The sequence below is a fragment of the Gadus macrocephalus genome, chromosome 13 (genome assembly GCF_031168955.1).
Source record: "Gadus macrocephalus chromosome 13, ASM3116895v1".
NCBI lineage: Eukaryota > Metazoa > Chordata > Actinopteri > Gadiformes > Gadidae > Gadus > Gadus macrocephalus.
The window spans coordinates 14,127,476-14,153,608 of NC_082394.1; the positions used below are offsets into that span (position 1 = coordinate 14,127,476).

The 26,133-nt window shown below is 43.1% G+C and overlaps 1 protein-coding gene across 4 annotated transcripts in view; it reads right to left on the reverse strand.

The window, feature by feature from the left end:
• Nucleotides 1-26,133, reverse strand: part of kaznb (kazrin, periplakin interacting protein b) — a 105,850-nt gene that overhangs the window by 75,136 nt on the left and 4,581 nt on the right. For all 4 annotated transcript variants that reach the window (XM_060068749.1, XM_060068748.1, XM_060068752.1 and 1 more), the window contains exon 3: nt 14,016-14,179. In XM_060068749.1, coding sequence (XP_059924732.1) covers nt 14,016-14,179 — 164 coding nt within the window. The remainder of the gene's footprint in view (nt 1-14,015; nt 14,180-26,133) is intronic.

Sequence of the window (26,133 nt, forward strand, 5' to 3'; positions counted from 1 at the left end):
AGAGGCAGGTGCAGTCCACCCCAAACAGGTATTCGCACAGCGCATTTCACTCACTAATAGCCGACTGGTGACTTAGTCATTTTTAAGAAATTACACTAAAATAATAGTTCTTAAATCACTTTTAAACGTAGTAAGAGACCAGGGATAAACTCGACAGTCCATGGGGAAAATACTTGAAATGATTGTGATTCTGGGGAGGACGTCCTCCTGAGCCAAATCATTAGTGTTTCGAGAGCTTCATTCATTACAAGGCTACTTATTTTTTAACCAATTTTGTCCTTAGCTGGCCCACTCTATACACCTCTATCCTATCAGTGTCCCCCTCCATCGTTATCACCACATTAACCTCTCTCTCTCTCTCTCTCTCTCTCTCTCTCTCTCTCTCTCTCCCCCCCCCCCCCCCCCCCCCCCTACGATGTGTTGTTTTTCAGGAAGCAATGTGGTGGAAATCACCTTGACAACTCTTCCCTTCCTGATTTACGAGGCCAGTTTGGCTATTGATTGGCTAATAGTGCCTATGGGTGTAAGAGGAGCAGGCAGACGGCAGATGCATGGATCTCTACTGGTCGTTGTGACACAGTAGTCATGTTCAATAAACTTTCTAAATGGACGTGAAAGATCATCATTCAAAGCTGCCTCAGGGACAGCGGAGGGCTGAGGGCTGCCAATCCCTGGTACGTGATTTGCACCCAGTCTCTGGGTGTCTGGAATGAACCCAACATCATGAACTAACATGATAGCCGAGCGCTCCTCCGGATCAACATACCAAGGCCGCTGAAGGAGAAGGAATATTGCAGAGAGAGCATTGAGGAGAAACGATTGACATCCCTGTATGGAGACAACTTGGAAAAACGATCCACTCTGCATGTGTACATCTGCGTGCGTGTTTGTGCGTGCGTGTTTGTGTGTGCGTGTTTGAACATGTGTGACAGAGGATGGAATATGTGTCTGCGTGCGTGGGTGCGTGGGTGCGTGCGTGCGTGCGTGCGTGCATGCGTCAGTCTGTATCTATGCGATTGAGGGCTGATGCAGTGCATACATTGATAAGGCGTTGATCCCCTGCCAACCGGTATCTCTGGCAAGCACCTCCGCAGAGCCTATTCTAGTGAGCTGTTCCATCCAAATGACCACGGCATAGGCAGCAGTGATCAGGCCCTCGCCGCAAGCATATCAAAATGTGTTCTGGCTCTGATATGCCATCTCCTGTGTGCCTTTCCATTTTCCATTCAACCCCTCTCTTGGTAAATCGTATATTCCTACCACCCCAAAAGAAGGATGCTTTTGACCAAAGCAGAGTTTCACGGATAATTCAACACTGAGCCGGAGGCGACGGAACAGAGACTGATGGGAAAGTGACAGGATCAAAGAAATATGAAACACGCTCAGTGGTTGCATATTCTTCTGTAATCGACTCAGCACGGCTATGAATTGATAGACAAGGATAAAGTAAATACATCAATATTAAATACAACCACTGAGAGAGAGAGAGAGAGAGAGAGAGAGAGAGAGAGAGAGAGAGAGAGAGAGAGAGAGAGAGAGAGAGAGAGAGAGACGCACAACATATTGAGAAGTAAGAAGTAATACTTCAACAGCTGAGTTAGAATGTCCACATACAAAGACGGACTGCGTGTACTCACACACATCGACACACTGTGTTGAACACACATTGACAGTGCGTTGAACTCTGAAAGAGGGCATACGTTTGTTGGCCCAATGTATGCGGTCTACCTATAGGTAGTGCTCCCTGAGCAAGATACCTGAACGCAAGTAGCTTTTCAATGGCCTGTACTGTACGTGTGTTCACTGTCAATCACTTAGGATATCACAGCCACACAGAGTCAGACCGCCTTTCCTCCTCCATGCCTGGTTGTCTCTCATTAGATGTGCATTTGATGGCCTCGTACCTTCGTTCCAGTGGCCTTGTGGACGTCCAAATATTAAAATGCATGAGCTATCAAAAGTGATTGACAGCACAAGGGGAGAAGTGCCAGCTCGGCAGCAGGTTTTTGATTATTTAATTGGAGGAATATGGCTGAGTCATGCAATTGCTGTATTGGAAATAAAGATGATTTATGACTGGGCTGAGCAGCCAGGCTTGACATAGCATCTGTCAGTAGTAATAATAATAATAATAATAATAATAATAATAATAAAATGAATTTGTATCTTTAAAAACAATGTTCACAAAGTGCTTTAACATGCACAATAAAAAAAAAACATGCACAAATAAATAAAAATCAAAAGCAGGGTTACTTTAACAAGAGGAGGACAGTAGAGAAGGAGGGGAGCCATGTTCAATTCATACATTGGAGATTTGGAACAACATCTCAAATGTACACACACATGATAGATAAGTAAAACAAAATTATATTCTTAAAGATGTTAGAGAGTAGCAACAGCAGCGGGAACAAGGTGGTTTTACTTCTGTTCTTACACACTGTTGGGATGCAAGAAGCCAGGCCCGCCTTGCGAACACGGTGGTGAAACACCCTGTGCTGATGATGAGCTGCTTTAGCGTGTTGGTTTATTTTGTAATTGCTCCAGCTTACTGTAATTGTCAGCGCATGCCGTTTAATAAGACAGGTCCTGTAGGAGCCGGGAACTGTTTATGAATCAGTAGGTGTCATGGGCCGTGGGGGTGTGGGGGAACTCTTGTTCGGGTCGGACTTATTTTCTTCATCCAAGGGGGTGTAAGCTCTGAGCACCAAGGAAAACAAGATCATAACATGATCATTCTCCTTGTTTCTTAACTTTAACGCTGGAGCAACCTTACCTCGATTTTTGGTTCTTTAATCATACTGTATATGACTATGCAGATACCGAATATAATTTACAAAAGCACTTATTTACAGATATATTCGATGCACATGGCTGGAACAAAAGACATGTCACATGTGAAGGACTCGAATCATCTTGAGGAACAAAGTGCGTTGAACCCATCTTTGTCTGGTGTGTTTGTTGGTCGTCAGAAAAAGTGGCATTTAGAGACGTAGAAAATTGATGGGGGGGAGGACAGAACAGATCAGATCAAGAGAGAGTGGGATAGAGAAAGATGGCCGACTGAAGAGAGTGAGAGGAGGAGCGAGAGAGAGGGAGAGTGCGGGAAAGCAAAGAGATATCCACTAAGGTTGACAGATTGAGTATTTCCTGATCATCCGAAAGCTTAGACACACAATCAAAGGCGGTTTGTTTACCGTGGATAACAATCACTTTTGGGTGGAACAAACCTACCATCCGTCAAGACCTTAAAGATCACCTTTCATTACTAGAGGCTTTTGAAAGCTTAATGGGCCCCTCTCCCAGGAGAAAAGCGCGCGTGTGAATGTAACTCCCCCCTCTTGCTGTTTCACACCCCCCGGTCTAACACAGCCCCCCTCGGCTTGTGCTGTTTCTCTTGTTTGGATGAGTTCAAACAGAAGCCAAGACATCACAGTCAAATTATTTTTCTCATATCATGCATTATTTCCTTCACACTCTCTCTTTGGAGCTTTGAAGTTAAAGAATAACTCTAGACAGATTGACAATGTTGTGTTTCCATTGCCAGAATATGTAAAGAAATATATATTTTGTTGAGTGTTTTTCTGTGAGATAGAAAGTACAATTATTTCACCGAATTAAGTTGTAATGATAGCCAAGAAATGGTTAAGGTGCACTCGTTTGAGTCAAGCCTCGCGGGAAACGTAACTTAAGCAATATTATACACTTTCAACTTTCCCCCTTTGTAAACAGCCAGAGGCACAATACTGCAATTAATTCATAAAATAAAGAATTTCCTTCAAAAATGAGTTCTTGGAAGTCTCGTTAGTTCGATTGAATATTGTCCAAATGCATTACGATGTGCCGCGGCAAGAGTTTGGCAACATGACAGAATGGAATAATTACACCATGCTTCTTGCTGTTCAGCATATTAACATCCTATAAATCCAAACATCTAAAATGGAAGAAATCTGACAGTGCCAAACAATTAAGATGCTGTGCTGAACCACTTCAATCAAATGCTTAAGAATCCAAGAAGATGCATGACTTTTACCATACATACTGTTTTATGTACATCATATCACATTGTTTTTCATCTAAACATCCTTGGGCCCCTATCTTGCATCCAGCGCAATTGACTTTCTACACCGACGCATGTGTCGTTGCTGGTTTGCAACTGGCACGGAGCGTTCTTTTCCCTCCACAGGCATGCGTCGCTAAATTAGGGAATGATCTTGCGCCCCAAGGGGCGGTTCAGCAAAAGGAGGAGGCATATTCTGGCGCAAACGTTCCCTGGTGCTATTTAGCAGTTTCAGAAAACAATTCTGCCACAAACCAGGAAATACCTGGTTTAAAGTTAGTGGCGCGTTGTTCAGATGCTATTTTAAGGGTGCATGCATAATGTTGCTTGTGCACCTCGCGCATACACTTTGCTTGCCTCATCTACCGAGCCACACATTCTTGGTAAATTATTTCGGAAAGAACAGCTGGTACAGCGGCAAGTAAGTACTTCAGTAAGTCAATGCATCTGCAAAACCCGTACAGCAAACACATATTTTCTTAACACAGACATCGTGTACAAGCCCATAACTTTTAGGATTGATGAGTATTTGATCGTGAGAAAACATTGTTTTACCGCAAGTGAGTGTTAAAAAGAATGAATGAATGCGGGCGCGCGTGTGTGTATGGGTAAAATAATTAATGACTGCAGGCATGCTTGTCTGCATCCATCTGTTTAAACACACGAAAACGAAGCACGTAACGCATAATACAGTCCATGGCAATGTATATTAACGGGGGGAGACACATGCATGTTAGGAACACAAGTCGATAACGATGATGCATACATTACTTGTAAGAAACAATGTTTGTTCATGGATTGCGTATCATTAAACAGTTACCACATATAATATGTGTGTTAAGTTTTCTATGCCGAAATTTATTTGAGGACTCAGTATTTCTGAAGTTGTGGAAGAAAACGCTATTCCATGTGTGATTAGGCCATATTATTTGGCCATAAACTGACCCATTTGAAGTTTAAAATTCATGTGGTCATGCATCTGTCTCATTGGAGACTGCAAACGCGCTGTCAAAATATCAACTCGTCAGATTCAAATGCGCTCATGGCTCTTAGAGGGGATGGGAGATGGCACCCTCATATGTTCATTGCGCGTTACGCCCAAACCAAACCTACGGGTAATTAGGCTACTTCAGGGCAACCCTTTTTAGATTTGTGTTGGGCGCAAGAGTCATTATCCGCCGGCAAAATAGCAACATCGCCATAGAACCACATACAAAGCTACTTGCGTTTGCCGCTTCTCACTTGCGTTTCAGACTGTTAAAATAAAGCCCTTGATGTCTGAGTAGGTATTGTTTATGTTGAACTTGAATATACAGCTTTTATCTAGAGCAAACATTGCGATTGTTCACCACATATGCAAATGTACTCAAAGCTGCAGGCAACCACATTAAAATCAACCTTACCATGATTATTGCTTCTTTGCACTTTTACAACTGGATCCATGGAACCATATTGTTCAAGATAAAAATTCAGCTCAAGTCTGACATTCCACTTTAAAAGAGTTGTGAGTATGAGGTGAAACTAATGCCCCCATAGGTTTTTAACAATGTCCCATGAAACTCATTTGCTATCGGCTGCACATTGCAGGAAATGTGAGTCAAAGGCCAGAGGAGAACAGGTATTTTATCAAAAGGTTCATTAGAATACCATCTGCTCAGTAAAGAAACCACAAAGGACTTTCTAGAAAGTCGAGGAGAAGAGAATGAGAGCAGCGTAGCTCTTGCATTAAAAGGAGAAAGATTTTTTTTTATTCAATAATCGGAAATCCGGCATACCAGGAAGTGTTCCCGGAGCGTTTCTTTAAGAGCTGACATGATGACCGGGAGGGTCCACTGAGGCACCATTGAAATGCTACATTTCTACCAGGACCATATATGAGGCAGCCAGCAATACAAAACGCACATGAATAAAGTCAAGTAAAGCACTGCCATGTTGTAGATCTATACTAGGGTTTAACTTGAACTGTCTCTGGAAATGTGAGAGGTCACATTTCCTCTCAATGTTAACATGGAGATGAATATACAAGGTTTATGTTGGCTTTGCTTCCGCTGGAAAAATGACTAAAAAGGACCCCAGGTCTCTAGCTAACTCCCAGGTGTCCTAGACCCCTATTAACATCACTTCTTGTAGGGCTAGAGCCTCCACATCGATCATTTCAGTAGACCTTATTGCCATGATTCATATCATACTACTATAATAACGGGCCTGTCGCACCAGTTACTCAAGTGCGCATGTGCCTTGCGCAAACGCATATATACACTGCAAGCACGCACATGCGCACAAACACACACACACACACACACACACACGTAAGACGTTTAACGTCTCCGCGATCGTCACAATCACAGTAAAGAACACACACGCCCAGGTAAGACGTTATGTTTTTAAACATAACGGCTCCGCCGTCAACAAACTCTCCCAGGTAAGACGTTCTGTCTAAAGACTATATAAATTGCGATAAAATAAGGGAAGAGACAATTTCTCACCTCGACAAGCAACGGCAGGTCGTTCATTTTGTAATATAAAAACTGTTAAATTCAGACAGCTCAGGGGGCTCATTTATAACCGTTGCGTACGCACAAAACGAGGCTGAAATTGGTGTACGTGACTTTCCACGCAAAGGTTGTGATCTATAAAAAACCAACTTGACGGGAGAATGTGCGCAGCCCTAAGCAAACTCTGACCCATGCGTACGCATGGTTTGGAGGAAAAGGAGAATTGGCGACACAGATGGTGTGGTGGTGAACTGAAGTCAGACGGAAGAATTGTAGAGTGAGAAGAATGATTATGTTTTATCATCGCCCTTCATAAATTTAATTTCAACCCGTATCATGCGTTAAATCTATGTAATCAGAATAATTTAAGTCAACTGCGTTATTTCTCAGTTATGACTCCAGAAAGATCTCCTTAGAATAGAAATAAAAAGAAATACTCTATATTTAATCCCGTCACTGTCCACTGACGGCGCGACTGCATGGAATAAAGCATCTGTCCAACATGTGTCAATAACATAATATTTGTATGTGACACTGTAAACACACAATCAAATGTCAATTAAATCCCAAGTGTGGAAAACCAAGCCACACTCATCACAATCGTTGTCCGTTACTCTTGACGCTTTTCATGACAAGTCAGGCATTAAAAAGGGGTTATGTTCAAGAACATTTTACGTGGGTGATTACAAACTGATTATCCAAGGTGTTCTCGATCAGTCTTATTACCGTAACCCTATAAATACAGAGGTGAGCGCCGTGGTAATGCTGCACCATATGGCACTTCTGGCAGACCATGCAAATGGCAGGATTCGGAGGGAGAGGGTTTTTAGGGACCATGACGATTTATTGGTACATAAAAATATGTACCTTTATTCTGGGACTGTGCGCTCCGTGCTACTGACAGAGTTCACTGCTGCAGCAACATGTTGCCACTCACTCTGCTTTTTGTTGTTGGCGATCCCAATACCGTGACCGCCGAACAAAACTACTTTTCGGGCCTCCATCTCACCCACAAGTGTCTCCACTTGTGGGTGACAATTCGTGAAATTGTCCTCCGTGAAATTTCGCTTTTTTGCTTTTCTCAGTACTTCTGCCATTGTTTCCGACAAGACATAATACTTGCATCTGAGTCTGTTTTATATGCAGATCGAATTCATGAGGTCATTTGCATTGACCATTTATGGTTAAAAAGGGGCGTGTACAGGGCGTAACGTGAAGCTGATTCAGCTGCGCACACTTGTAGGCAGTCAGTGATTTATAAAGAAAAGATTGCGTACGGTGTGCGTACGCAGGGTTTTATAAATCAGAATATTTTTTGGCGCACGCAAAACTTGGCTTTTGGGCGTACCTACACTTTTAGTAACGATCCCACGCAGAGTTTTATAAATGAGACCCCAGATGACTACGCAACGCAAAAATAACCATTCATACAAGCTGCATCGTTTCAGAGCAATCACCATATGATTCACCATGTCAATGATATAAACATTGCAATAGCTAACAAACTAAACATCATACACATTAACTGATCTAAGATTACGAAAATGAAATGTTGTCAAAACACATTTAATGCCTAAACTATAACCAAAATGAGCATTTGCCACTAAAACAACAAATTTTGTTTTGGCAGACAGAAACTTGTAAAACGTGAATATTGCTGTGCCTTCGACAAGTCGATAGGGGGCGCTGTACAAGAAAACGCTCTTCTTGGTCGTTTTGGGTTAAATTGGAGAATTTTGTAGTTTTGGTCGGGGAACAGGTTCAAACAGCGATGCCCATGATAAGAGAGGAATTATCTGGTCGGTTGAAGTAATAGGGTTTCGTAGTTCGCTTGTTAGTTCTCAGTTTCTGCAGTCATCAAAAAACGTGATTGTGACACAGTTTAATGATTAACTTTGATATTAATAATAATAAATAAATATAAAAAAAATATTTATATATTGGACCATATTAATATTATCCGTTTAGAACCAAAATAAATTGCAAACAAGCAGATTTATTAGATTTATCTTGTTTGACAAGATAAATATGATATTGAATGACCTTTTCTTCTATCACCTTCGTTTCAAGAAAGGCAATTGCCCAAAACTTAATGTCAGCTCTACCTGATTTAAATTTCAGTGCAAAAATCATACATTTAAGCATTGTACCTCACTCTTATAGATCTCGCTCTCTCTCTTTCACTCTAGGGCATTCTCTGTCCGTCTTTGTCTGTTACTTTTTCTCTCTCTCAGTTTTTTTCTCTAGGTCGCTCTATTTCAAGATCTATCACACGGTCTCTCGCTGTAGGTCTCTCTCTCTCTCCCCAGGTTTTTCTCTTCTCTCTGGAAACTTTAATCCAACCACCACCACCCCATCGTCTCTCTCTCTCTCTCTCTCTCTCTCTCTCTCTCTCTCTCTCTCTCTCTCTCTCTCTCTCTCTCTCTCTCTCTCTCTCTCTCTCTCTCTGCATAATATTCAAACAACCTTGTCCTGTCATGCTAAGGAAGCCATGTTTCCTAAGGCTAAATGGAAGCTCTGCCGCCACCCAGTTAAGATTGCGTCTGCCCCGCAATCTTACGTGATATTGTATTTTTGCTTTTTGTGTTCTTGAAGTGTTTCTAATTTATAATTCTGCAGCTTTGGTCTCTGAAGGCTCTGAATCAGGCAGGGAAAGATGGCTGACTGTGTGAATTAACTTTTTCTTTCGGAAAATTATAATATTCTTCATTTCTTCACAGCTTGAAATGATGTATCCGGGCCAGCCCTAGACTAGCGTGGCACATTCATTTGTTTCAATGCCAGGCAGACATTGGAAAACAATCAGCAAAACAATGTCATGTATTTTCATATGTGGAAAAAGCAACAAGCAGAGAATACAGTATAGAACTGGTTACCAGTCTAGTTCCCCATTAAATTCAAAATTCTATTACTCACATACAAGTCCCTTCATGCTCTGGCCCCCCGTTACCTCTCTGACCTCCCCCACCCCTAGACCCCCCTGCGCTCCCTCAGGTCCTCTGACGAGGACCAGCTGGCAATTCACCGCGCGAGACTCAAGACCTTTGGGGATAGGGCCTTTTGCGTGTCCGCCCCCACTCTGTGGAATCAACTCCCCCCCCCCCACATCCGCTGTGCCCCTTCCGTGGAGACTTTCAAAAAGTACACGAAAGGACACCTTTTCTCTGAGGCCTATGGGCCTCTGACTCACGACCCCACCCAGCGCCTTGCGCATTTCGCACTCTCACTCACTTGCCTACACACACACCCTCACCTCCCACTCTTGTGAAGCGACCTTGAGTATCCTGAAGGGCGCTATATAAAATCTATTTTAATTTTTTTTATTATAGAAAATTACAATGAGATCAATAGACAGGTTTACATATTGGGGTCTTATTTTGTGCAAGATCTTCATTCAGATATAAGCGTTTAGATTCGGCATCGGATGAAAGATGATTGCTTTTCAATAATCTGTGATGTGCTGTGAAATTTCATCGTATTGAATTTTCTTATTCATTAAATCCGGATTTGATTCATTTCATAAGGATTACACTAATTGATGGCAATGGTTTGTTCCAAAAAGTTATAACAGTGATATTGTGTAAAAAAAAATAATGCTAATTTCCAAAACATTCAAAAAAAGAGAATAGCATAAGATCCTGTGCATTACGATATCGTTATTTAGCCACATACTCATTCCGAGGTTAGATTCCTGACGGATATGACAGGTTACCATTTTGCAAAAGCTTCTCCGCAATCAGCCTCAACGTGGGCATTTCATTTGAGCTATTTTCTCTTTGGAAGCTCCTTGTTTTCTCCTTGTTTCTTGGTGTTTTCCAGAGGTGGGTGGGAGTGAAGGGGGTGAGTGAGGACGAGCAGCTGAAACAGTAATTGTTGTAACAAGGTACCTCAGCTGTTCCCTGGCTGCCATCGAATCACAAAAGAAGCTACAATCATGAGAGGCTGTTAGGATTGATCTTAAATGATCTCAGCAACACAATCCCGAGCCTGAGTGCGTGTGCGTGTGTGTGTGTGTGTGTGTGTGTGTGTGTGTGTGTGTGCGTGCATGTTAACTGTGTGTGCGTGCTTGTGTGCATGTTAACTGTGTGTGTGGGTGTGTGTGCGTGCTTGTGTGCATGTTAACTGTGTGTGTGTGTGTGTGTGTGTGTGTGTGTGTGTGTGTGTGTGTGTGTGTGTGTGTGTGTGTGTGTGTGTGTGTGTGTGTGTGTGTGTGAATGAGGCCGGAGCAAGTATAGGACACAACAGTGCAAAGACAAGACAAAAGATTAAACGCATCCTCTTTTCCGATGCATGTATTTTTGTGAGGCTTAAAGAAGGTGAGCGCAAATCACAGAAAAAAGAGATTCTCATATGCCCTCAACCCAATTTAGCATTGCTTTTCTGCAGCCATGGTTGTGTAAAGATAAAAGATACAGTGCATGAAGTTATAGAATGATTTCAAGATAGCTCAGGGACTGTTCACACTTCACACAATGCTCTGCTCACTCTCTATCTCCCTGTCTCTCTCTCTCCCCTGTTAAATCTCAGACTCACTGACATTTCGTTACAGTTCATTATCTACTAAAAACTATTCCTCACTGGATCTATAATCCCAAATATATAATAATCTCAAATATCTTTTTCCATTTGTGGTCCTGCCTCATATTGCTCCTTTATTTGTAAATGGTCAAAAATCCCTTGGAGGGGTTTTGCCAAGATTTTAATTGACTTCATTAACTTGCCAACTGAATTTGGTTATGTTGTTTAGTTGCACATCTCCATGGGCCATTCCAGCTCCCCTCACACTCGGGAGCAAGAGCATGTGAGCACGGAGTCGCATCGAGTCACGGTTCTTTTTTACCCTTTCCACTGTACACGTTGCAGTTTTGCAACGGGAGAATATAGCATTAAAAACGTATGAAGGCTCAGCAATATGGTCTTTCCTATTGTTGTTACGAACAATCACAAATGGATTGTGTACACAGTACATGTTAAGTAATTTAACCGGCTGAGGTTTTCATTGGCTAACTTCCAACCAAACTCACCTGAACCTCCTATGACAGCACCAATTGTCCTCCAAATGTCGTCTTCCTTTAAATTGTCCTTGTACAACCAATGTCTGGGGGTCGTACAACTCGCTGTATTTCTCTACCTCGACTTATCAACCGCACCTCGTCCATGATCGCAAATTGAAACTAACGAGCGGATGAGAAGTAAACAAGAGGTTCATAGTCTGCGGAGTGTGTCGAAAACGCTTGGGAGCGTTTCCTTACAGCTCGACGCAAGGCTACATGGCCCAGTGCCTGGCTGCCCAGTCTAGTAGGTGGGCAAGCAGTGTCCTTTTCCTGGGTGACCTTAGGGGATGTTTTTCCTCAAATTGTTATAGACTAAAGGTGCGCTCACTTGAGACACATCAGCACCCGTTGAACCCGAACCACTCCATCGTTTATCTACGGGGAAAGAGGCGCTGTCTCCTCCGTCTCGTGGCCTGCAGAGGGGACTCGCTTCGAGGTTGAAACTATTCCAGCTTTGACCCGGTATGCAGCGTGACGCAACGCTTCAACCAGCAGACCTGCAGTCCAGTCCATAAAGACAACGCTTTAAGCTGTGCCTGATTTGGTGTGTGTTTGAAACTTGCCGTGCTCATAAGCCCAAAGCCAGACAAAAGGACGTGCACAGTGTCTTAACATATCTCAGGAGAACACCCCTTAAGGGCTGAATAAATGTATTGAGCGGGTGGACATGCAAAGAATCAGTTGGATTTCAGTGGTATGACGGAAATAGGACGCACTATAGATAGAACCAAACCTCTGTTGGGTCTGAGGTTGGTGTACCTGTGCTGTACTTATCTATGTCTGCTCTGCGTCGACTAGCCTCGTCTCAGAGGGTTGCTGCCAAACCCTAAACATTAAAGAGCAAACTAAAGTTGCCTCTGAATATGCCATGAGAATTAATCAATTTCCCTTCCTCAGGCTCCCCGGGCCCTCTTCCACCCCCGCCGTCTTCTTCTTCACCAAAAGAAGATAATATAAGGCAACATTCTGCTGTATCTTTCTACAGCCTCTACATCATTCCACAAATGCATCTCAGCACACTGAAATGCATTTGATTAGTCGCCACCAGCACAGCAACTAGGTCATAAATAATTCATCTGTTCAAAATGACAAATGAGGCAATCAATTCTGGGACAGCATTCAAAGAGAAACCCCTCAAATCCATTCTAAATTAATTGTCTACATTTAGTAGGACGGTATTTTTACCAACATCATTTTCTTGTAATTATTTATTTGCTAATTTGTTTGTTTATTACCGCAAATAGGGGAATTTCATCACTTTTTAGCTTCCAACAAATATCCCCATCCAAGTACTGCAGTACAGCTCCGTGCTCACAGCAATCAGTCCGTGGTCTCTCATCCAGTTCTGATCTGCTTACAGATCGTACTACATGTACTATTATATCAGTATAATGCAAACAGATCATGTGAAAGAGTCAGTCATTTCCTATTCCATCTGAAAATACTACATTTCACACATCCCCCCCCTTCAAAAGCCTCACAAACGCATAAAACGTTGACAAGAAATGGGCCGACATGTTAAGCTTCATTGTGTCATCTAAAACCAATGCCCCGTGGCCAGCAGACATTATCAGTAGCATCACATGGCTTGTGGTGCTGAGATGCTTGGTTTAACACTGAACTTTTCCCCGGCGAGATAATCAGCTCTCCGATCATTGCCCAGAAAGAGACTAATTCATCACAAGTCAATGTGTCTCCTCTTGAGCTACCAACCAAATGGACTGCCAGTTTACAGCCATTTACTTCCCCCCCTCGCATTTGCCTGGGCTGAGCATGCAGAAGCCTTGTTCCTGAATGGCTTTCCTTGTAATCAATCAGACGCTGTGTCTGAGGAAATATCTCCAGCGCAACAGTCAGCGGGGACCCATATCAGTCAAGCGCGTCGGCGAGAGGTGCTAATTGATGACCTGGATGCATCGCCGCACCGGCTTCCAGCGAGCGTTCGTCAAAACGTAGCGGGAATATAAATGAGAAAAAGACAGATTTGTGGCTAATCCCTCGCAAAAAGCAGAGGGCAGAAATAGAACCTTGTTCTCATGATGCTGGTCCATAGAAAACATAAAGTGAAACAGACGATGCTCATTATGCTAGGACGGGCTTCACCCTGAAGGTGGAGTGGCAGCAATGACCGCATACAGAGATGAAGTTGAAAAAAACAAAAACGTTTTTAAACTTTCTTCCTGTCATACTTCTCTGTTAAGTCAGGAGAGTGTCTTTACTGCTGTGTGCATTTTGTTTCCAGGCTGTGTCAGCCAAAAGAAAAAAACTGTAATGGTTGCCGGTGATGAATTGAACTGTGACATTAGCAGCTGTAAGACAGCATGTGATTCAGTGAATCATTTTGAATAACAGATTAATAGCAGTGACTATCGTGCAGACCAATCGTGGACTGGTGTAGCATTCGTTTACCTGCGCGTCCATCAGCAGGTGCCTCATGAGAGTCATTGATTTCCTTAAAGGCTCTCCCGGCCTGGGGTAGAAGGCCTCCGCCTCGTCCTCATCGGTCAGGCTGCTGGGTCGGGTCACCATGAAGTGGGCGATCTGGTCGTTGAGGCTGTTCAGAGACTGAACCGCTGCAGGGGAGGAGCAAAGGAGGGAGGGTCACAGAGATTGTTTAGGCATGACATTCATGTAGGTCTCATGCGGTGTAAATAACACCGGTTATATATTCACACACATGTACGCATGTGTGGGATTTTATTATATCCCTTGGGTGTATTCATCGGCAAGAAAAGTTGCGAGAAGGCATGGTTTCAGTGGTTGTGTGGTTTAATAAAAAAATAAATAATAATGTATTAAAGCACAGAGCCAATGTATTAAAGCACAGAGTATGCTGCCTATATCGGCAGCATACTAATAAGCAGGCAATCTTTCCTAACAATAAGCCAAGGAGTGGCCATCTTGATTCAAAATGGCCACTCCTTCCCCTCTCTATTAAAGCTCCACGGCGCTGGATGCTAGGTTGGGTGTTCAGAATATAGCCAGCAACTATGAAACATATATTTAGTTTTAGAAATGAAAAAGCTGTTGGATTCCGTTGGCCTTAGAATGTCAAACCAAACAGTTTGGATTTGCTTTGAAAGACCACCGTCAATTGGGTTAAAGTTTAAACCGTGTTTTAGCACAGCGCCAAGGTGGAAACCCTTGAGATGTCATTCTGTCTAAATCCATAGAAAAACATTGGCATTGCTTCACCATGGCAGCAGCCCGCTGTGTGGCCTGCTCTCTCGTCCACTGGGTGATTTTTGGATGGGCCAACAAAAATGAATGGGGTAGACAGTTAATCTCTAATCCCACCAGTGAAGACATGAAGGCCGTCTCTAATGGAATTGTCCTGCTGATAATCCTTCTCTCCAACCAGAGGGGCATCATTAGGATAAATCCATTACTAAAACCCAATGCATTCACAATTCACTTTTCCAATTGAAATGTTCAGTAGTGCTAATAGCAACAGTTTATTCTTTCTTGAACTCATAACTGTGGTGTGTACTGAAATACACACATGAATACATGATCATAATATTGTAAAGCATTTACAGTGTGCATAGAGGTAAATATGATAATAAATCCTGTGCATCTCTTCCTGAGATAGGAGAGAGGTTGGCCAGAGGTTGTTCCAGAATATAAAAACAAGTTTAGCCCAAGACCCACTGAATCATAACCCTTGGTGGATGTCATCCAGGAAGGAAGGGCACTCCTATCTTCCTGTCACTCCGTCTTGCAGTCAAACAATAACGCGGCAGGAAAGCTAAGGTCAACCTGGGCAAAGTGTGGTGGACGGCCGCGTGTGACTCACGCAAGGTTTGCATATGAATGGCCCCTCCTGATTCATACCCATGCCTGCAAGACTCTTGAGCAGCAACAGTATTCAGATGTATGAGGGTTAGGGTTAGGGTTAGAGCTCAGAAGGAGACATTGAAGGACATGGAATGTTTACGACGAATGGATTACAATCTTTGCATCAAACAATTTGCAAGTGTAGGCCTACCTCCTGCTCACAGAAGATGGTCAGGCACACTTGTCACACAACGGAACACTTGGGTTAGAAATGACATGCCGTCTGTCACCACAAGAGACACACCCACTGTAGGCCGCATGCGGCCCACGTTTAAATGTTATTATCTAGCCCTTGGCCCCAGCCATGTGGCATCATGTGAGGAGAGAGCAAATCAGCAGCATTCTGACTCGAGCGCACAACGTTTGAATCGAAATGCCATCGCCTCTGGCCAAGTGCACATCATGTTTTGCATGGATATGGCCGAACAAATTTGGGATGCTAAATAGATTTTTGCCAGAGGACATTAGTATTCGTCTCAGAAGCTGTTCTTGTTCCACAAGTAATTAAGACAAGAGTTTGGTACATTTGAAGTACATGTTAAACAGTTGTGTTTTTTTCTATACAATACACACTTGCATAATAATGACACCTGATACGGTAATATTTATAGATAAAATAATCATGCTTATATTAGCCAAGGTTATAATACATGCATGACATTATATTAACAATATATTCTGTTCCTTTTCAACGGTGACAATGATGATGATGTGATGCTAACATGACACATGACGTCTATGGCCTATTTTTGTGCAATTCCCTTCCGCAATGTCTGATATAGTGGTAATGGATCATTTAACCCCTGAGAAGTTGATGCGAAAATGATATCCTAAGACCCTAATGTTAACGATAGGTTGCATCTTCAAGCTCTGTTTTCCGATCAAAAAGCATTTTTGGACAGGCTTGAAGTGCATTGGATGTACAGTATTGGAGTAGGTATTATGTTCTTATAACAGATATCTTTAGTGGCCCAAAATTATTGTGAACTCTAAATACACCTGCTCGAAGACAGTTTTCATCGCAAGAGATCTTGAGTTTTAACACTAGCTAGCTAAGCAGCTAAACTAGTATCCTTCCTCCAACGCTGCACATGTTATCAGCACACGCATGTGCCGTGTTTACACTATGCTCCAACGGTAGGGCTTTCTTTTTTCAATATGCACAATGAGGATGAATAGGAGGTCTTTTTAATTGGGTGAATCATAGTCCCCCCCCCAAACAGGTGGTTCAGAGGGGCCTGTGCGACGTAGACAGCTCATTAGTCATTGTAACTTGCAGAAAACATCGACAATGGACTCTAAATCAGGCTTGTTAGCGGGCAGGAAGTCTATGCTATTAACTGGACGGAGAGTGCAAGTAAAAAAACGTGCGCTGTCAATGCACATTTTTGCACCTGGGCGACTAATGATTTTTTTGCCAAATTGGACGAACAACGAAACCAAACAAAAAGTTTGCTGTAAGTGAAGTTTTCGTCACACAGTGTTATAACGCTATTGTGAACATGCCATGTTTACACATTAAACGCTAATTGTGTCAAGGGAGTTTGAACTTTACGACACTAGAGAAAATATCTAGGGGAGTCAGTGGATGCCTTCTAATTCAAGAATGTTGGCTCCCATTGGTCACACTACTACCCAATCATTTATACATACAAGGAAAGGGACTCGTGAAATTTGTGCATAAAATGCATAAAGCTACATATAAAAGAAAAATATAAACAAAATATTAAATAAGAAGAATTAAAACAAAATATTAAGTAACAATATTTACACCCTAAGTTATTGAAAAATATCAATGATATAGGCTGCGAAGCCCAAAGAGGCAATGAGAGTAGGCTGATAATCGTGACCTCACTTTCTGTTTCGTTACATGGATCAGTCTGGACCGCTAACTGTCAACATCGATTTCCAGAACTAAGAATGTAGTCGGGGTCAATCAGGGATTGTGTTGTGGTTGATGACATATATGAGCCAATCAGGGACTGTGTCGTTGCTAATGCCGAAAATTCAGGCCGCCGCTGGCAAAACAGTAATAGTCTCTCCCGAAGCAACAAGCGTTAATATTAACCTCAGTAGAGTAAAACAGAAGTCATAAGTTATTGCAGAAATAGACTCCATAATAAATATTGATTAAGAACAAAAGTATTGACTCGCAAAGTCTCTCTGCAGAAACTATGCTTTTTCCGTGCTGAACACATCGCGAAGGCGTCACGTGTTTTGTGATGCTGATTGGCTTCAAGACGAGTACTCCCGCCCACTGAAATGTGTGTGGGTGGCTAGAGTTCCAGACTGATCCGTGTAGTGAAACAGAATGAGACCCTGCTGACACGGGATCAACAGGGATCTCCGGACTCCAACGGGAGGGCTACAGGCTATAACATGGGTATGATTATAATTATGATAAATATAAATAATATTATTTTAACAGTGTGTGTATGTTTATACGTTGTATTGCACATTGTTATTTACACGGGAGGCAAATTACGCCCCACCACAGCCTGGGGTCGGGCGTGAAGACCGGTTGAAATGCTTCAACTGCTGCAGGAAACACATCCTCTGTCGGGCCTTCCGGAAGGTGGATGGGATGCTTCATACCCACGGGCTCCTGGGTATGAAGGTGTAATACATTTCTTTCTTTCTTTCTTCCGACACGTTTTTGCGGGAGCCAATCACCAAGCTGGCTTTTCCCCTTGGCGCGCTATTGGCTGGTTTAACACAACGACGACAGGGAAGCGACGGCAAGCAGCCAATCGCGTACAGAGCCGGTTGAACTAGGCCCGTTGAACGAGGCCTCTTGTGCTGAAGAAAATGGCGGCAGCTTCCCCAGACCAAGGTGCAGTCTACGATTGGCTTGGTCTGGTAATAGCCAGGCTACCAGCACAAGTCACTTAAAGCTCCTGACCGCAAAGATCCGGGTTACTAGTCTGTAGTCATTGGTCTGAAGGCCAGTGATCCTCAACTATTGGCGAACGGGGATAAAGGTAGATGTTTCGAAGCAGGCAGGTACCATGCATTCAACCAGTGAGGTGATAAAGATGTCTGTGAGCACTGGAGACAGCTGCTCTGCACAGTGCCTCAGTGCAGAGGCGGAGACAGCGTTTGGATTGTTTAGTGACACAAATAGACCTACTAAGTTTGTTGGGGTTTCCCTTTCAATTCTGGTTCAATTGTCTTGTGAAAATGGAAACAAATGGTACATTATATAATCCTATAAATATGTAAAACTAAATATCAGCATAATGCATCTAAAAAAATGTGCAACCAAGGAATGCCAGCCAACTGAAAAAGGGCAAAGGACTGCCAGATGTTGGAACACTTATTTTCAAGGAAATGCTTAAAACAGTTACTCCTGGGTCACAATTAATACATTGAAAGAAAACTGAATAGATCACAAAAATGGATCAGTATTCTACGCTGCTATTGGGTTTTACATTAGTCTAAAGAGGCAATGGAAGCAGCATCCCTAAAATCAGACAAAAATGTGTATTTTTTTGTTCATTCGCTGCAAAAGCTCCCACCTGTCAAGGGAATTTGGGAGAGGGAATAGCCTTTCATATCCAGCCGATAGCTATATGGAAACTAGGGGGAGGGGTATCTCATGCAATTTGAGGTTTGTTGTTGAAGCTTTTCAATAACCTATTTTAGGATTTAACCTATAGCATACTCATGAGGACATTTCTTTTTTTATTCCGTGCTTTTGGGGTGTATGCTGAAGTAATGCAATTTATATTCCTCACAAAGACAGGCATTTGGACAGATCAATTATAGTTTACAGAAGTTTGCTTTGCATAGAAATGACCAAATCCCACTCTGCCTGACAGCATAAACAGAAACCTGTCATTTGGTTGTAGCTACATTGTTCGGCCCCACTTTCCACAAAGGAGCACTATCCACACACTGATTGTCTTTGCATTGTTGCTGCCGTGGCAAATTGGACACTTTCACAAATATGTGCACACTTAAAGCACCTCATGTGGAGATTTGAAATGTAGGAACAATCAAATGATGATGCCATTCCGTGGCTGTAAATAGGAGTTCTTGCTTCAATAGAGACCAGCTGTGGGTTGTAATTATAATATTGAATGGCAGGACCTGACCAACCTAAACATTACCCCCTGTTGCAACAATTTGCAACAATGTGCTTAGTGGATGGACATTCTGAAGGCAGCATTATTAATAATAATAATAATAGATTTCATTTAGAGGCGCCTTTCAAGACACCCAAGGTCACCTTACAGAGCATATAGTCATCGTTATTGAACCTCTGTTCTCCTTCCTCCCTTCTGAGATAACCGTAGCTCCACGAGCTCCCACTGCTCTAAATGTGCAACACATTGTGTTCTGCTGAACCAATTTCGCTGCATAGACTCAACATAGCTGTGTGTGTGTGTGTGTGTGTGTGTGTGTGTGTGTGGAATATGGCTGGTTTAAGCAGCCTCACCTGGCGGAGTCTGATGGACTCTGGGGCTGGCTGAGGCTGCACACCTGTTGCATATTGAGTAATCAGTGGGCACAGGTTAAACCAGCCATCTCTACACACACTCAGGAGTTATCCTGGATGGCAGTGGAGCACCCTTGCTATGTTCATTATCAAACCGTTGCAAATAAACCCGATTTTCATCAACTCAAACCGGCGTCCTATGTTCAGAGGAGCCAGGAAAAGTCATCCAGGAGGTGTTTGGGAGCCACCTAGTGTGTAGCAAGAATGGTCCTTTGCTACAAGGAAAGGATGCAGGCCTGCTTACACTCACATTCATACTATGGCTTTATCAAAATCATCTTTTCTACAATTCCTTGAGAAATGGGGCTAAATGTACAATGCCATTATATTAATCAGATATGTTTGATTTAACATGACAAAACAAGTGTTACAGTCAACACAGGACATTGGAATAGCAACCGTTAAACTACAGATAAGTTTCAAATGAATGGTCATTCACATGGGTGGTAACACAGGGATAACTAATTAAGTGGCCCTAGTAGTAAAACTGCAATTCACCAGAATAATATTCAGCTGGCAATCTCAAAATGTTTTGAAAAAATTGTGGGTTCATGAATAAAAACAGATTGTGGGTTAGTGGGTTTTTGTCCTTCTACACAACTGTTAATGTCAGGATGCCTATTAATGATCAAATTTGCCACTGAGGTATCTTGTCTTCTCTTTTACTGCTGTCAGTCATACCCAAGATAACAAATTCCCCCATTAGGCCAAATAACCAGGGGTAGTACAGACGTCAGAGTGCCCTGGGGAAACAGAACCACAACCACTGAATACCAATTGCTTACTAAGAAGGGGTTGCTACTCCCTAGAGATCATTTCATAATGAAAATAGAAAAACATTCAAGACATAAAGAGTACTAAAATCTAATAACTTTAAGAGTTAGCATTTATATGTTTCAATAGTGATTTAAAAGTATTATCCGTATGTTAACATTACTGTGCAGCAACTCAGTGTCTATTAGACCTGTTTCCCAGCCATTTTAAAACACATTGAGTGTATTAATTAGTCTACCTTAGCACCGTGGAAATGGCAGACACTGCAGCTCAGGAATGGATTAATTAAAAGCCCCGATTCGGAAGAAGCCAATGAGTCATACAAGTGCTCAATGTCTCCTATTCATTTTCTAATATCTTGTCAAGGGGCTAATTCACTAACAAACAAGCAACCTTGTAGATTTCAAATGTCTTGTAGTCTTTACATTTTTACACTATAAATGTTAATTCTATCACAGTTCTATTTATGAAATTATTATTTTCAATCATACTTTCTACCTGAGGAGTTTTTGTCGTAAGGTCGTTAAAAAAGTCTCTCCTACGACCTTGCAGCAGGACCCTATAAGCTGTCCTTTGGTATAAGAGCATACTAGGAGTTCTCTGATTTGCTTGGAGTGGTGTGAGAACTGCATACGGATTGTATTTTGCCCAAAGCAACATTGCCACCACCTGGTAGCTCTGATAGATGCTACACAGCTCTCATTCAGTAGTGTTCCCCCGCAGCCCGCGCCTCCCCAACACACATTGCAAAGAGCTGCATTTGCCGAGATCTTGGAAGTCTTAATAGATTGAATAAATGAAAAAAAACGAAATAATAATCATGACTTCTCGTTGGGCACCAATCTTATCGGCTGACCCCTGGAAACTATTCGGAGGCTCGCACTTTTAATTTGCTTATTGAATCTAACCCTTTGAAAATCCATATGTGAAATAGCTTTTGTAGCCATTTGCATTGGATTTCCAGTGGTTACCATTTGTGTTATCGAGTATTATCAGCAATAGAGTTGTTTAGGGATCTGAACTGTCAGAGTGAGAGGAGACATGAAAAGGCTTTAATGAAGGTGCCACATGAGGACAATGCACAGCACACGGTCAGCCTCTAGATCTTCCCTCTGCCTCTTCTGGGGGGGGGCTGCACAATCAACCGGTGAAAAGCGAGAAAAAAAAGACTAAAGTCTAAAGCCTCCGTTTAGCCCAATAACCCTGTCGAACACAAGGCCGTGTAACGATGCTCCGTGCTGTGTCCCAGTGAGATAGCATTGAGATAGCAGATAGCCTAATGACAGCAGGACTAATGTGGGACAGATCACCAAGGGACCGTCTGAACCCTGATGCAGAGGTGGAGGAGGCAGAACAGGAGCTTTAAAGGTTCTTGAACAGGGAGCCCCAGGGCATCACTAATAGATCCAAAGCCCGCCTATCTCTCCCTCCATCTGTTAACAGAGGCTCCTCATTGGAAACATCCACCAAAGTAATTGACTGTATCGCAGACACGGCCACACGCGGAACAACAGGCAACAACAGGCACGCTGTAAAGCTATAAAAGCTGAACTTTTGAACTGCTGTTGATTAAACCATCAAACCAAGCGAAGGATTTAGTCCCAGCGGAGGCGCGGAGCAAACAACACATTGGTGGAAGCGAGAGAGGGACCACTGGGGCTCTCTGGTGCTGATCCGTCCTGTCGACGACGAGCTTGCACACCAAGCCGCCTCCAATTAGTACTGTCTGTTGGTGTGTGTGTCCCCGTGCGTCATCAGTGTCTGGATGAAAGTGTGTTTGGAGTCGCGGCGCTGCATACTGCACTGAAGCACAGTAACAAACGCGCTCTTTAGGCGATTCACTTGAGATGGTAGTCATGCGATACATGTCAAACATAGTCTCGGTGAGTGACAGATTTGCGGTGTGTTCCCTTATCAATCGCTTTGATGCACGGAATTATTTCTGAGAAGGCGGCGTCTTAATGAATCAACAATATGCCATGTGCACAACTTACTGCAGTCCAGAAGACAGCCTGAGTTCAAAGGCACAGCCCCCATAACGTGACACCCCAATGAAAGTGGGAGAAGTCAGTTGTTGCTTTGATGCCAAGTGTGTGTTACGTAAACCGTTCCAAAGTCTAAACTAGGTTGAAGACATTCGTGTGGGGCAGTAAAGGACACGTAATTGATGCAGAAAAACTCATTATTAACTTATTACCAGGAGTTATATCACCTCCATTATTTCAAAATGAAACCTGCAGTAGTGAATATTTTAATGAAACAAAGATTTAGTGGCCCCATGAGAGAGATGGTTTCTTTTTCAGTTTAATGACGATTTTATTTCTGGTTCGGTTCATGGGATCTTTCAGAATCATAGAACAAAGCCTACCTTGAATCAAATTCCTTTGGATGCTTTCAAATGCTTCCAAGAATATTTGAACAACAATGATGGCAACTGAGCTGAAATGTAATTAATGTGAAAAGCTTTGATGTGGCAACAGCTAGGTAATTTCTACGTCATGACGAAGATGAAATTATCAATTATATTACTAGCCAGAGTGCATTGATAAGTGCTTGACATATGTTTCATGCTTATGTTTCAAAGTCACAGAGGATAGCATCTGTAATTATGTTAAATTCTGCTAGTGACGAAAAATAAAGACACGTACATGCACTCGCGCACGCACGCACGCACGCACGCACACACACACACACACACAGAGACAAACAGTGTCTTCATCCTTCTCCTTTCAAACTTGATGCCAAAGAGGGGCTTACACAAACACGGATAAGCAAACAAACAAAAAATAAGCTATTATTATTGCATACATATTTATATCGATATAAGCCTACCCATATCATGAGCCTTTTGCCACTCCTGGACATTTTGATAATGAAGTGCACCTCGTAATAAAACTCATTGCATAACCCTTTTGTAAGCCAGCAGCCCCATCTGTCAAAGCACTCGGCGGTGGAAGTTGCATAAATACACCTGGTTACAGCCCTGCATTCCGTTAGCCCACTTACTAGCCTGCTGTATGATGCTCCTTTATGTAGGGTGATGGTACTCTATTCTGGAACAGAGGTTATTTCCATCCATTTCCAGAGAGTTCCATGTTGCAAGCAGGCGTTGACATGACATAATGTCTTGGCAACGCCTGCATCCAGGTACGAGCTCCTTGGCTTTAAACTGTTTAGGGCATAGGTTCCACATTTGAATCTCTTTGCTTCTTCCCTAACGTGACAAAATAAATTACATTTATTGGGAAAACATACTAAATAAAGAAAGCTGCTTCTAGTTGCCCAAGAGATGGATGCAAATTTTTATAAAATATTAATTTGCTGGATGAACTGTGAAAGAAACCCTTTTTCTTTCTATTAATTCCTTAGGCTTCTACGCAGAAGTACGCCACAGACCCAATAATGATATTCCGTAATAAATGCATTCAGCGACTACAAACTGTGGACATTCATCTGTGCTGAGTGTGGTCTGCATGTTAAAGAAGCACTTAGCAGGTTAGCTTGCATTTCCCCACCCGGGGAGATGCAACTGCTGATGCAAATGTAGTCTGTGCATCTGCCACTCCCTCCCTGTTGCTCTTTAGACCTTAGCCAGCCGTGCGCTGACTAATGAGCATTAAGACGTCCACTCTGAAGGAATAAGGTTATAAACGCTGAACTACTGGCGGCGCCATTATAGGACTTGGCATTAGAATCAGCAGCAGCAAGGTGGATATAAATTGCGAGGAACGGAGCATTAAGAGTCTGAACATCGACTTGTGTGCTTCGGAGACGTTGCCCTCGAAGCATTAAGGCATCAAGGGTGTGTATGGAGGGTGGCCCGAGTACAGTCACCTCTGTCCATGACAGCTACCGGTACATCACGTAGCAGCTTATCGCCTGTGTACCCACCTTCCCCTATATCCACTCTGTGATCCCTGCACCTGCCTCTACCTCCAAATACGAGCCTCATCAATTATCACAGCAGCCCGGAGGAAAGCAAAGCTGTGGCGGGCGTTATCATTTTGACCTACAAAGGGTGTTCTGGGGGCCCTCCTGTGGTCACAGCCCCGCGGGCCCCCTCCCTCCACGCTCTTTAGCTGGGTCTCTTAAATCAACCTCTCAGGCTGGGCCGGCCTCTGGCGGCACGTCTGCAGAGCGCAGCTCCACACTGGAACTAAGGGGTTTAGACTTATAGGGAGGAGGAGACGGAGGAGAGGGAGGAGAGGGAGGAGGGGAGGAGACGACGACGAGGCGGGGGGGAGAGAAAAGAGGACAGCAGTGCTTGGTGAAGCTGGGCTCGGGCAAAATGTGTGGAGTCAGCGCACATTCACGCAGAGTTCAAATGCTGCAGGAACACAGCAAGGCAAGCACAGAACTCACTCTCTCTCGCTTTTTTTGTAACACACACACACACACACACACACACACACACACACACACACACACACACACACACACACACACACACACACACACACACACACACACACACACACACAGTATACACAGAAATACAGGCGTTTGCAGGATGCGGGAGTGTATCTATGCATATATCATACAGGTATATATTGGCAGTAGCCCCTGCATGTACCTCAGAATGAGGGATGACACTTTTAGCTGCCATTAAGTGGTAAAGGTGACTACATTACCCAGAGGAGTCAATGTTTGCTCTCTCTGAGTGCCTGAGGGTTTATAATGTTGTTCCAAGATTGGAAATGATACCGAAAGCCTTTTTCGGTCGTATTTGCTTGTTACAGTGTTTCGTTGCATTCAACGATGGATGGATTAAAAAGAGACAAATCATTCGGAGAAAGAGACAGGTGACAACAACCAGAGAAGGACATCGGGGGAAGGGCGGTTCAAAGACATCAACACAAGCTTGGCGTTCTGCATTTTCAGTTTACAGACCTTTTTATTCAGATGATATAACACCTCCATCAGTTACCTAATCAAGCAATCATAACTGCCAATCCGACCTGACAACACCCAAAGAATACCAATAAATACTCCCTTGTACGGGCTGTTGAATGTCCCGCACAGGGCCGATGTTACTACACGCTTCTGGTTTTGTCCCGTCATGCCTAGCTAGTCCTGACAAGCAACGTGGAGCTTTGCTGTTCTTGACTGATGTGCACAGTATCTCCCCGCTGAGCCCACTGCCCTCCCTTGCCACTCAAGGCTAAGATGTTGATTTTCTGCCTGACCGTTGAGGATCAGTCAGCCAGGGTGAATGCAGCGTTAGTGCAGTTGACTCCCATAGGTGTATTGATTGCCTTCAAGGATAGAGCTCTAATGAAGAGCCACGAGTTCTACTCAAGTGCTGAGGAGAGGAGCGTGTAAAACAACAGCACCGTTCACGATGGTGTGATAACATGGTGCCGTGAGCCTCGCGGGGGATGAATCATCCCACAAACTATTTAGAACCAATCAAGA